This window comes from Lolium rigidum, chromosome 7 (assembly GCF_022539505.1).
Source record: "Lolium rigidum isolate FL_2022 chromosome 7, APGP_CSIRO_Lrig_0.1, whole genome shotgun sequence".
Lineage (NCBI taxonomy): Eukaryota > Viridiplantae > Streptophyta > Magnoliopsida > Poales > Poaceae > Lolium > Lolium rigidum.
In genome coordinates, this window is record NC_061514.1 from 118524430 (window position 1) to 118537834 (window position 13405).

General features: G+C 43.8%; 1 protein-coding gene across 1 annotated transcript; it reads left to right on the plus strand.

Moving 5' to 3' along the window:
* The first annotated feature begins 294 nt into the window (after positions 1 to 294).
* Positions 295 to 1049, plus strand: LOC124670007 (snakin-2-like). Its single transcript, XM_047206528.1, has 3 exons — positions 295 to 360; positions 473 to 545; positions 641 to 1049. The coding sequence occupies exons 1-3, from the start codon at positions 295 to 297 to the stop codon at positions 823 to 825; spliced, it is 324 nt and encodes a 107-aa protein (XP_047062484.1). The 3' UTR covers positions 826 to 1049.
* The last annotated feature ends 12356 nt before the right edge of the window (positions 1050 to 13405 follow it).

The following is a 13405-nucleotide window of genomic DNA, read 5'->3' on the forward strand; positions in this document are numbered from 1 at the left end:
AGGCGACTGCACTCGCACTGCCGCGGCCGCAGGCCCTTTACTACTGCTGGCACGCCAAGTGCGCCATGATCGGGAGCCAGCCTGGCGCATTGAGCACGGCCGCGGCCGCGGCCACCACCATGCCACGCCTACGGTCACTTCCACAGCGCAAGCCTGTAAAGCATAAACTCTCTTCACTTCACTCTATTTAACCATCACACCTGCCACTGCCAGCACTGCATCGACACACTCACTCTCCACACCCTCTGTATCTCCATAGCTCAAGAAAACTCGCTCCAGGGAGTCAGACGAACCATGGCGCTCGGCAAGGTCGCGGTGGCCGCCTTGGCGGTGTCTCTCCTCCTGCTCAGCACCATCAAGGCAAGCCGACACTCTACTTCTGCTTAAGCTCTCTCTTGCATTGCATACATGTCTGAACATCAGCTGCGCACTCTAACTGTATCTCAACACCTGGATCCTGGATGATCGATAGGCTGCCGACTACCCTCCCGCGGCCGCTCCTTCTCTCGGGCCCCCTCCCCACAAGATCGTCGACCCCATCAAAGGTGTGTATACCATGTACATTCTGCATCCAACTTCCAGATGTCTGTATGTTTGTGTGGTCTGATGTTGCGCATAATGCTGATCTGTGCGAACGCAGACTGCGGCGACGCGTGCGACATCAGGTGCAGCGCCAACTCGCGCAAGAACATGTGCAGCCGGGCCTGCCTCAAGTGCTGCAGCGTCTGCCGCTGCGTGCCGGCGGGCACCGCCGGCAACAAGGAGACCTGCGGCAAGTGCTACACCGACTGGACCACGCACGGCAACAGGACCAAGTGCCCGTGATTGAACCTACCTCGATGGCCGGCATGCGTGTTCCTAAATCCCTTACCGAAAGCCCCTCCTGCTTGTTCCATGTGTTTGCTTGATCGATCGGCATCGGCCTACCTATCTTAGCTAGCTAGCTTGTTCATGGCTTTCCTCTGGTTGCACGTTTGGGGTGTTTTATTCTGTAAAAATGAGTGCCTGTAGCTGAGTGAGTATTATTCTTCTCTTGTAAACCCGTGTGGGGTTTGTTTTATGTGATCACTGATCGTGCACGGTTTGGCGTCGTCCGCTTTGCATGCTCCCATTTCTTAAGACAAGACGGTAAAATGCTGACGCTCCTTGCTCTTGTCTCCTCAGTCGTACTACTTGTGCATTGCTCACCAAAACTGAAAGAGTTGCTACGACGACTCTATTCAGCTTCTTCCCCATAATGACACCCACTCACCCAGGATATACATGCATAATGACATACCAAAGTTATCAGGTGGGATCATGAGAAGATCGATGAAAGCCTAGTTCTTAGCATTGAGGTGGAAAATACTGGCGGCAAAGAAAGCCTGTTGAGTTATTATCCATCGGCCGCGCTGCATGAGTACGTAGAGTACAGTCGTACACCGTCTGTCGCATGTGTTGTCGTGTTGCAAGTGCCGCATATATGCTTCAGTGCTTGGTTTTGCACGCAAGCGTGCATCGGTACTATCGTAAGCAAAAAGCCATGGAATAGCGTGGAGAAGATAAGGTGTGGTCACGGGATCGGAACACGGCAGACGGCACGCGCGCGGGTGTACATAGGACTAGGAGTAGCACCAACCTCCACACCAAGCCGTGTTCCCTGGAGCCGAGGCCAATATGGCATTCCTCCCTTTGGACCTGCACATAAACACAGCTGCTGGCAGCGAAGCAAAGAAGCGTGCTTTTTGTCATTAAGATAAAACTATAAAACATATTTTTAAAATGTTATTTTGCAAGATTTATATGGTTAATCATCTAAATAGGTTCTACCCAGTGGCGGACCTAGGATTTTCACAATGGGTATTCGATGTAAAAAAAAGATCAGGGCAGCCATATAATATATGTAACTTCACAATAAAAAGAAGATATCTACAAATTGATTATATGCAGGAGGATTTCTCACATTTTTACATTGATTTTGGCTTTCAACCTTAACAAATATTGGCATTGCTGTTGATGTCGATACTTAACGTTGGCATCTTTGCAGCTTTACTTCACATGCGTTTCAAATCACTACACTTTTTTTTTTGCTTGTTCTTCATTTTTCAGATCTACAAGTGATTGGTTAACTAATTAAGGAGAACCTCATTTAGAGAAAATATAAACAGAAATTACATGTCAAGCACTTCTTAATCTTACCATGGGTGAGCACTGCTGATCACTTGTAAATTCACGGATTGTGGTGATTAAAACTGCTACTGGTCCGTTGTTATATGGTGCCGCAGCGCCGCCGCCACCGATGCTTCGAACATTTAGATGTGCCGTCCTCCGTATCAAGCTCGTTTTGTGCAGCGGCGATGCGGCCTGCGGTATTAGGCGCCAAGGCGCCAAGAATTTCGACCTTATACCCTGTAAGTAGTGTTGCCAATATTTTCGCTAATTAGCTTAATAGGGTGGATCAAACGTTTAAAATACTTATTAGGGTAGAAGCGTTTGTTGTTATTTAGTCACTATGACTATGTAGAAATGATTATATATTTTACCCGCAAAAAAATTATTAGGAGCGTCGAAGAGAGATGTACAGAGAGTGGAAGTGGCTGGTCCTTTGGAGTTTTTTCTTCCTCATCTTCGAACATGTACTCTTCTTCAGCCAACAACACAACTCTTGAGGAATGCTTCTAGTTGGGCGAGTACTTGTTGTCGAAGTTCTTGGTACCTGAGTACTCGGTGAAAACCTTGTCGGGTGAAGACTTGAAGTTGTCCTTGCGAACAAGTCGCCTACCATTTTCTTCTCTTTTCGCGAAGGGACAATTGACAAAGTGAAATTTGTCGCCACAATATGTTCTCACTCCTTGGCCACTTTGCCTTGGGCCACTTGAGTTGCTTCTTGAGTTTTCCCTTGAGTTGGAGCCTCTTCCTTTGTTGCCCCAACAGTTCCTGGCGGCAAGAACCAAGTGCTCATGGTAACCGTACTTGACGGCCTTAGGGCACCACTCGATCTCATCTTCATCATCCCTTCTATCATCATTCTACACCACATTGGCATTCAAAGCAAGATTGACCTTGCGAGCACCATGTGCACAATCAATGATTTCATCAGCATTTTTTTGGGGATGTGCATGGCGAGGATCTCACTTGGCATGTCATTGGAAGACATGACATGGAAGTTTGACTTGGCCCGGATGGAGTTCAATCGTGTTTCTTCATAGGGAAAGAGATCATTGTAGAATTTTCTCGAAACCCACTTGTCAGCCGCATGGGAGGCACCAAGATCCTTCATAGTCAAGCTGAGAGAGGTGAGGCGTCAATACATTTCCTCCGCGGTTTCTACATCATTCATGACGAAGCCATCGACCTCAGTATTGACGTCATCAAACTTTGAGATTTGAATGCTCTCATTCACCATGAATAAATCAATGAGATGATCCCAAGCTTATTTGGCGGTTTCGAACGAATGGATGTGAGCTCGTTCCTTTGGAGTCACGGTCATGCGGATCATGTACAAAGCGTAGGCATTAAGTTGACCGCCCACCACTTCTCTTCAAGTGAGATTTTGGAGGTTGTGTGGCTTGTATATTTCTTTGATGATCCTCCACAACTCGGTCGAAGAGCTACAAATATGAGGGTGCATTAGAAATTGCCAATTTATGAAATTTGACGCATCTAGAACAGGTGGGAAGTCTTGTGGGACTATATGAGGCATATGAATGGGAGGATCCGGAGTGTAATTATTTGGTTAAGGCACCACATGATTACCCAAAAGATTAATCGTCTAACCATTTTCCTTGGGAGTAGATGTGCCTTTGCACCCCGCTTCCTCATCTAGAGGTTTGTTCACTTGAGGAACAAACTTCAAGAAAGGCATTGCTCTGGGAGTAACATTCGAAGTAGCAGTGACACTTGGAATTGGGGTTTCTTTGGGGGAGAATAGATTGTGCACGCATAGTTTGCATTTGGGTCATAATGGACGACTCCATTTCCTTGTGGTCATACAAAGTGGCCAGAATGCTAACCGGTGCCGGCGGAACTCCTTGCCCTCGATGTTAACTTCACCAACTTTAACTTCTTTGTTGGCCATTCTCTCTTAGGTGGTAAAGCCTAAATAAGAGTCCAAGCTTTGATATCAATTGAAATATCGGTATGAGCAACTAGAGGAAGGTTAATAGGAGTTAGCAATTTTGTTATAGTTTGAATTCTAGGCTCAACAAGAAAATAAAGTTCTTTGTATGCAAAGTGAGCAACCTATATTAACAACAACACAACGAACATGTAACGATATAAAGAAAGGTAAAGGCTGGAAATAACCGTCGAGAGGGACACAAGATTTGTTTCCCGTAGTTCCTTCCTTTTGAGGGGAAGTGTGTCTATCACTACAAGAAAAGTTGCCATAGCCGACGAAGTGAAAGTCGCGCCGTGGTTGCTGATGAACCATGACCGACGATTTTTGCTCACTCCGTGGTGTATGTCAAAACTTTTTTTTCTCGTTTTTAAGGCCACCTAGCCCAACGAAAACATGGAAAATATCACGATGGTGGCCCGGGACATGGTGCATGATGAATTCTCGGGTGCGTCGGCCGAGTCAACGCAAATCTGCACCTCTCAGGGATGTAGGGCCCAGATGGCAGCCTCTCTAGCATTGTTTTTTTTTCTCGATCACGCCATCTCGTTCAACGCTCTCCGATCGAGCCGTTTACGATGCAGGATCATGGGCCCCGCATGTCATCCTTCATGAACAAAAATTCTTTCTTTTCTTCGATTTTTTTGACCCCCTGATTTCTGGCTACTTCATTTTTCTTTTGATCTCAAGCCGCATTTAAAACGTTGAGACCGTTGCAGCAAAATGAGAACCGCATGTCATCCTCTATGTACAATAAAGTTTCTTTTTCTGGATTATTTTTGGCTCCTCATATTTGGGCACTTGCATTTTTCTTTCGATCTCATGCCGCCTTTGAAACATTGAGGAAGCTGCTGGCTCATGGGTCCCGCATGTCATCCTCTATGAACAATAAAAGTTTCCTTTGTTGGATTTATTTTTTACCCCTAATTTTTGGCTATTTGCCTTTTTCTTTTGATCCACTGCCCCCTTTGAAACGATGAGGACGCTGCTGGCAGATCGGTCCCACATGCCATCCTCTACAAACAATAAAAGTTTCTTTTGATGGATTTATTTTTTACCCCTAATTAATTTCTGGCTATTTGTTTTTTTCTTTTGATCCCCTGCCGCCTTGGAATCGTTGAGGATGCTGCTGCCTCATGGGTCCCGCATGTCATCCTCTCATAACGGTAAATGTTTATTTTATTGGATTTTTTTACCAACTGATTTTTGGCTTATTTTTTCTTTCGATCTCCCGTCGTCTTTGAAACGTTGAGGACACTGCTGGCTCACAGGTCCCACATATCAGCCTCTATGAACAATAAACGTTGAGGATGCTGCTGCCCCATGGGTTCCGCATGTCATCCTCTCAGAACGATAAATGTTTTATTTTCTTGGATCTTTTTACCAACTGATTTTTGGTTATTTTTTCTTTCGATCCCCTACAGCCTTTAAAACATTGACGATGCTGTGATACGTCTCAAACGTATCTATAATTTCTTATGTTCCATGCTACTTTATTGATGATACTCATATGTTTTATACACATTATATGTCATTATTATGCGTTTTCCGGAACTAACCTATTGACGAGATGCCGAAGGGCCGATTGTCTGTTTTCTGCTTGTTTTTGGTTTCGAAGTCCTAGTAAGGAAATATTATCGGAATCGGACGAAATCAACGCCCAACATCTTAGAATTCCACGAAGCTTCCGGAACACCCGAGAGCCAGCAGAGGAGGGCCACAGGGCCACCAGATGACAGGGTGGCGCGGCCAGGGCCTGGGTCGCGCCCCCCTATTGTGTCACCGCCTCGCCAGCCTTCCGACTCCGCCTCTTCACCTATATAAAGGTCCCTGACCTAAAACTTCGATACGGGAAAGCCACGGTACGAGAAACCTTCCAGAGCCGCCGCCATCGAGAAGCCAAGATCTGGGGGACAGGAGTCTCTGTTCCGGCACGCCGCCGGGACGGGGAAGTGCCCCCGGAAGGCATCTCCATCGACACCACCGCCATCTTCATCATCGCTGCTGTCTCCCATGAGGAGGGAGTAGTTCTCCATCGAGGCTAAGGGCTGTACCGGTAGCTATGTGGTTAATCTCTCCCCTATGTACTTCAATACAATGATCTCATGAGCTGCCTTACATGATTGAGATCCATATGATGAGCTTGTAATCTAGATGTCGTTATGCTATTCAAGTGGATTTTACTTATGTGATCTCCGGAGACTCCTTGTCTCACATGTGTAAAGGTGACAGTGTGTGCACCGTGTGGGTCTCTTAGGCTATATTTCACAGAATACTTGTTCACTGAGTTATGATTTGAGTTGGATGTCTCTATGAAATTGTGGTGTGTTAGTACCTCCTATGAATGCTCATAGTGACAGCGTGGGGTGTTTATTAGTACTTGGGAATACATCTTTAAGGTTTGTCTACATGATGAATTAGTGTTCGTTATCTTGCCAGAGACTAATTCAGAATAGCATAGTGAAGTGCTTATATTTATATTCCTTTATGATTGCAATGTTGAGAGTGTCCACTAGTGAAAGTATGATCCCTAGGCCTTGTTTCCAAACACTGAAACTCTGTTTATCTACTGTTCTGTTGCATGTTTACTCGCTGCCATATTTTATTCAGATTGCTATTAACACTCCCCTTGCAGCGTGTCTTGATCTCCCCGGCAACGGCGCCAGAAATTTAGCTTGATGACGCGTAAAGCACACGCCCGTTGGGAACCCCAAGTGGAAGGTGTGATGCGTACAGCAGCAAGTTTCCCTCAGTAAGAAACCAAGGTTTATCGAACTAGTAGGAGTCAAGAAGCACGTCGAAGGTTGATGGCAGCGGGATGTAGTGCGGCGCAACACCAGGGATTCCGACGCCAACGTGGAACCTGCACAACACAACCAAAGTACTTTGCCCCAACGAAACAGTGAGGTTGTCAATCTCACCGGCTTGCTTGTAACAAAGGATTAGATGTATAGTGTGGATGATGATTGTTTGCGAGAAAACAGTAGAACAAGTATTGCGATAGATTGTATTCAATGTAAAAGAATGGACTGGGGTCCACAGTTCATTAGAGGTGTCTCTCCCATAAGATAAATAGCATGTTGGGTGAACAAATTACAGTCGGGCAATTGACAAATAGAGAGGGCATGACAATGCACATACATGATATGATAAGTATAGTGAGATTTAATTGGGCATTACGACAAAGTACATAGACCGCTATCCAACATGCATCTATGCCTAAAAAGTCCACCTTCAGAGTTATCATCCGAACCCCTTCCAGTATTAAGTTGCAAACAACAGACAATTGCATTAAGTATGGTGCGTAATGTAATCAATAACTACATCCTCGGACATAGCATCAATGTTTTATCCCTAGTGGCAATAGCACATCCACAACCTTAGAACTTTTTGTCACTGTCCCAGATTTAATGGAGGCATGAACCCACTATCGAGCATAAATACTCCCTCTTGGAGTTAAGAGTAGAAACTTGGCCAGAGCCTCTACTAATAACGGAGAGCATGCAAGATCATAAACAACACATAGGTAATAGATTGATAATCAACATAACATAGTATTATCTATCCATCGGATCCCGACAAACACAACATATAGCATTACGAGATAGATGATCTTGATCATGTTAGGCAGCTCACAAGATCCAACAATGAAGCACATAAGGAGAAGACGACCATCTAGCTACTGCTATGGACCCATAGTCCAGGGGTGAACTACTCACTCATCACTCCGGAGGCGACCATGGCGGTGAAGAGTCCTCCGGGAGATGATTCCCCTCTCCGGCAGGGTGCCGGAGGCGATCTCCTGAATCCCGCGAGATGGGATTGGCGGCGGCAGCGTCTCGTAAGGTTTTCCGTATCGTGGCTCTCGGTACTGGGGGTTTCGCGATGAAGGCTATTTGTAGGCAGAAGGGCAGGTAAAGGGGCGACGCGAGGGGCCCACACGACAGGGCCACGCGGCCAGGGCCCAGGCCGCGCCGCCCTGGCGTGTCGCCGCCTCGTCACCCCACTTCGTTACGTCTTCGGTCTTCTGGAAGCTTTGTGGCAAAATAGGCCCCTGGACGTTGATTTCGTCCAATTCCGAGAATATTTCCTTACTAGGATTTCTGAAACCAAAAACAGCAGAAAACAGCAACTGGCTCTTCGGCATCTCGTTAATAGGTTAGTGCCGGAAAATGCATAAATTTGTCATAAAGTATGCATAAAACATGTAGATATTTTCAATAATGTGGCATGGAACATAAGAAATTATCGATACGTCGGAGACGTATCAGCATCCCCAAGCTTAGTTCCTGCTCGTCCCGAGCAGGTAAACGATAACAAAGATAATTTCTGGAGTGACATGCCATCATAACCTTGATCATACTATTGTAAGCATATGTAATGAATGCAGCGATCAAAACAATGGTAATGACATGAGTAAACAACTGAATCATAAAGCAAAGACTTTTCATGAATAGTACTTCAAGACAAGCATCAATAAGTCTTGCATAAGAGTTATACTCATAAAGCAATAAATCAAAGTAAAGGTATTGAAGCAATACAAAGGAAGATTAAGTTTCAGCGGTTGCTTTCAACTTGTAACATGTATATCTCATGGATAGTTGTCAACATAGAGTAATATAACAAGTGCAATATGCAAGTATGTAGGAATCAATGCACAGTTCACACAAGTATTTGCTTCTTGAGGTGGAGAGAAATAGGTGAACTGACTCAACATAAAAGTAGAAGAATGGTCCTTCAAAGAGGAAAGCATCGATTGCTATATTTGTGCTAGAGCTTTGGTTTTGAAAACATGAAACAATTTTGTCAACGGTAGTAATAAAGCATATGTATCATGTAAATTATATCTTACAAGTTGCAAGCCTCATGCATAGTATACTAATAGTGCCCGCACCTTGTCCTAATTAGCTCGGATTACCAGGATTATCATTGCAATACACATGTTTTAACCAAGTGTCACGAAGGGGTACCTCTATGCCGCCTGTACAAAGGTCTAAGGAGAAAGCTCGCATTTGGATTTCTCGCTTTTGATTATTCTCAACTTAGACATCCATACCGGGACAACATACACAGCAGATAATGGACTCCTCTTTAATGCATAAGGATGTAGCAACAATTAATGTTCTCATATGAGATTGAGGATATATGTCCAAAACTGAAACTTCCACCATGATTCATGGCTTTAGTTAGCGGCCCAATGTTCTTCTCTAACATTATGCATGCTCTAACCATTAAATGAGTGGTAAATCTCCCTTACTTCAGACAAGACGGACATGCATAGCAACTCACATGATATTCAACAAAGAGTTGATGGCGTCCCCAGGAGCATGGTTATCGCACAACAAGCAACTTAATAAGAGATAAAGTGCATAAGTACATATTCAATACCACAATAGTTTTTAGGCTATTTGTCCCATGAGCTATATATTGCAAAGGCGAATGATGGAAATTTAAAGGTAGCACTCAAGCAATTTACTTTGGAATGGCGGAGAAATACCATGTATTAGGTAGGTATGGTGGACACAAATGGCATAGTGGTTGGCTCAAGGATTTTGGATGCATGAGAAGTATTCCCTCTCAATACAAGGTTTAGGCTAGCAAGGTTATTTGAAACAAACACAAGGATGAACCGGTGCAGCAAAACTCACATAAAAGACATATTGTAAACATTATAAGACTCTACACCGTCTTCCTTGTTTTTCAAAACTCAATACTAGAAATTATCTAGACTTTAGAGAGACCAAATATGCAAACCAAATTTTAGCAAGCTCTATGTATTTCTTCATTAATGGGTGCAAAGTATATGATGCAAGAGCTTAAACATGAGCACAACAATTTCCAAGTATCAAATTATTCAAGACATTTTAAAATTACTACATGTAGCATTTCCCGATTCCAACCATATAACAATTTAACGAAGAAGATTCAACCTTCGCCATGAATACTATGAGTAAAGCCTAAGGACATATTTGTCCATATGCAACAACGGAGCGTGTCTCTCTCCCACACAATGAATTCTAGGATCCATTTTATTCAAACAAAAACAAAAACAAAAACAAACCGACGCTCCAAGCAAAGTACATAAGATGTGATGGAATAAAAATATAGTTTCAGGGGAGGAACCTCGATAATGTTGTCGATGAAGAAGGGGATGCCTTGGGCATCCCCAAGCTTAGACGCTTGAGTCTTCTTAAAATATGCAGGGTGAACCACCGGGGCATCCCCAAGCTTAGAGCTTTCACTCTCCTTGATCAGATTGCATCATTTCCCTCTCTTGATCCTTGAAAACTTCCTCCACACCAAACTCAAAACAACTCATTAGAGGGTTAGTGCACAATAAAAATTTACATGTTCAGAGGTGACATAATCATTCTTAACACTTCTGGACATTGCACAAAGCTACTGGACATTAATGGATCAAATAAATTCATCCAACATAGCAAAAGAGGCAATGCGAAATAAAAGGCAGAATCTGTCAAAATAGAACAGTTCGTAAAGTCGAATTTTAAAGTGGCACCAGACTTGCTCAAATGAAAATGCCCAAATTTAATGAAAGTTGCGTACATATCTGAGGATCACTCACGTAAATTGGCATAATTTTCTGAGCTACCTACAGAGAGGCAGGTCGAAATTCGTGACAGATAAAGAAATCTGTTTCTGCGCAGTAATCCAAATCTAGTATGAACCTTACTATCAAAGACTTTACTTGGCACAACAATGCATAAAACAAAGATAATGAGAGGTTGCTACAGTAGTAAACAACTTCCAAGACTCAAATATAAAATAAAGGTACTGTAGTAAAAACATGGGTTGTCTCCCATAAGCGCTTTTCTTTAACGCCTTTCAGCTAGGCGCAGAAAGTGTGAATCAAGTATTATCAAGAGATGGAGCATCGATATCATAAGCTCCCCCATCTGTAGTGGTACTAAGGGCTTTGTCAATTTTAGGCCTATAATAATATTTTTTTGGTTTAGGTACTTTAGAAACATACATAAACTTTTGCTCCTTACCCACATAAGCTTTCTCCTTAAACTTAAGAGAAGAAAAAGTTGAACCCAAAGTTCCCATAGCTTTTTCAAGTTCGCCAATCCTATTGATTTGATTATCATGGACAACACAAGTTCCTAGGACACTAATTCTTTCATCAATTCCTCCTAAGGATTTATCAAGTTCATCAGTTTTATCAAGTAACATTTCCAATTTAGTTTCAACACTTGGAAAAATTTTCTCTATGGTTTCCAATTTTTTCATAACATCTTCAAGAAAGGTTTCAATTTTAACTTCATTAACAGGTGGTATTCCAAATAAACTCTCAATAATTCAACTAGCTTCTAAAGCAGGAGCGCCTAGAAAGTTACCTCCTGTGAGACAATCAAGAACATACCTATTTCAGCTAGAGATACCAACATAAAAATTCCTGAGTAGGATAGTGGTGGAGTGTTTCTTAGTGCACCTATTATGGGCATCACTAATTTTATACCAAGCATCTTTTAAACATTCTCCCCCTTGTTGCTTCAACGAACGAACTTCAACTTCAGGATTACTCATTTTAGCAGTAGTAAATAAAGCAAACTAGATAAAGTAAATGCAAGTAACTAATTTTTTTGTGTTTTTGATATAGAGTGCAAGACAGTAGATAAAGTAAAGCTAGCAACTAATTTTTTTGTGTTTTTGATATAATGCAGCAAACAAAGTAGTAAATAAAGTAAAGCAAGACAAAAACAAAGTAAAGAGATTGGATTGTGGAGACTCCCCTTGCAGCGTGTCTTGATCTCCCCGGCAACGGTGCCAGAAATTTAGCTTGATGACGCGTAAAGCACACGCCCGTTGGGAACCCCAAGTGGAAGGTGTGATGCGTACGAGCAGCAAGTTTCCCTCGATAAGAAACCAAGGTTTATCGAACCGAGTAGGAGTCAAGAAGCACGTCGAAGGTTGATGGCAGCGGGATGTAGTGCGGCGCAACACCAGGGATTCCGGCGCCAACGTGGAACCTGCACAACACAACCAAAGTACTTTGCCCCAACGAAACAGCTGAGGTTGTCAATCTCACCGGCTTGTCAGTAACAAAGGATTAGATGTATAGTGTGGATGATGATTGTTTGCAGAAAACGATAGAACAAGTATTGCGAGTAGATTGTATTCAATGTAAAAGAATGGACCGGGGTCCACAGTTCACTAGAGGTGTCTCTCCCATAAGATAAATAGCATGTTGGGTGAACAAATTACGGTCGGGCAATTGACAAATAGAGAGGGCATGACAATGCACATACATGATATGATAAGTATAGTGGGATTTAATTGGGCATTACGACAAAGTACATAGACCGCTATCCAACATGCATCTATGCCTAAAAAGTCCACCTTCAGAGTTATCATCCGAACCCCTTCCAGTATTAAGTTGCAAACAACGAGACAATTGCATTAAGTATGGTGCGTAATGTAATCAATAACTACATCCTCGGACATAGCATCAATGGTTTATCCCTAGTGGCAACAAGACATCCACAACCTTAGAACTTTCTCGTCACTGTCCCGCATTTAATGGCGGCATGAACCCACTATCGAGCATAAATACTCCCTCTTGGAGTTAAGAGTAAAAACTTGGCCGAGCCTCTACTAATAACGGAGAGCATGCAAGATAATAAACAACACATAGGTAATAGATTGATAATCAACATAACATAGTATTCTCTATCCATCGGATCCCGACAAACACAACATATAGCATTACAGATAGATGATCTTGATCATGTTAGGCAGCTCACAAGATCCAACAGTGAAGCACATAAGGAGAAGACGACCATCTAGCTACTGCTATGGACCCATAGTCCGAGGGTGAACTACTCACTCATCACTCCGGAGGCGACCATGGCGGTGAAGAGTCCTCCGGGAGATGATTTCCCTCTCCGGCAGGGTGCCGGAGGCGATCTCCAGAATCCCCCGAGATGGGATTGGCGGCGGCGGCGTCTCAGTAAGGTTTTCCGTATCGTGGCTCTCGCATCGGGGGTTTCGCGACGAAGGCTATTTGTAGGCGGAAGGGCAGGTAAAGGGGCGACGCGAGGGGCCCACACGACAGGGCCGCGCGGCCAGGGCCCAGGCCACGCCGCCCTGGCGTGTCGCCGCCTCGTCGCCCCACTTCGTTACGTCTTCGGTCTTCTGGAAGCTTCGTGGCAAAATAGGCCCCTGGGCGTTGATTTCGTCCAATTCCGAGAATATTTCCTTACTAGGATTTCTGAAACCAAAAACAGCAGAAAACGAAGAATCGGCTCTTCGGCATCTCGTTAATAGGTTAGTGCCGGAAAATGCATA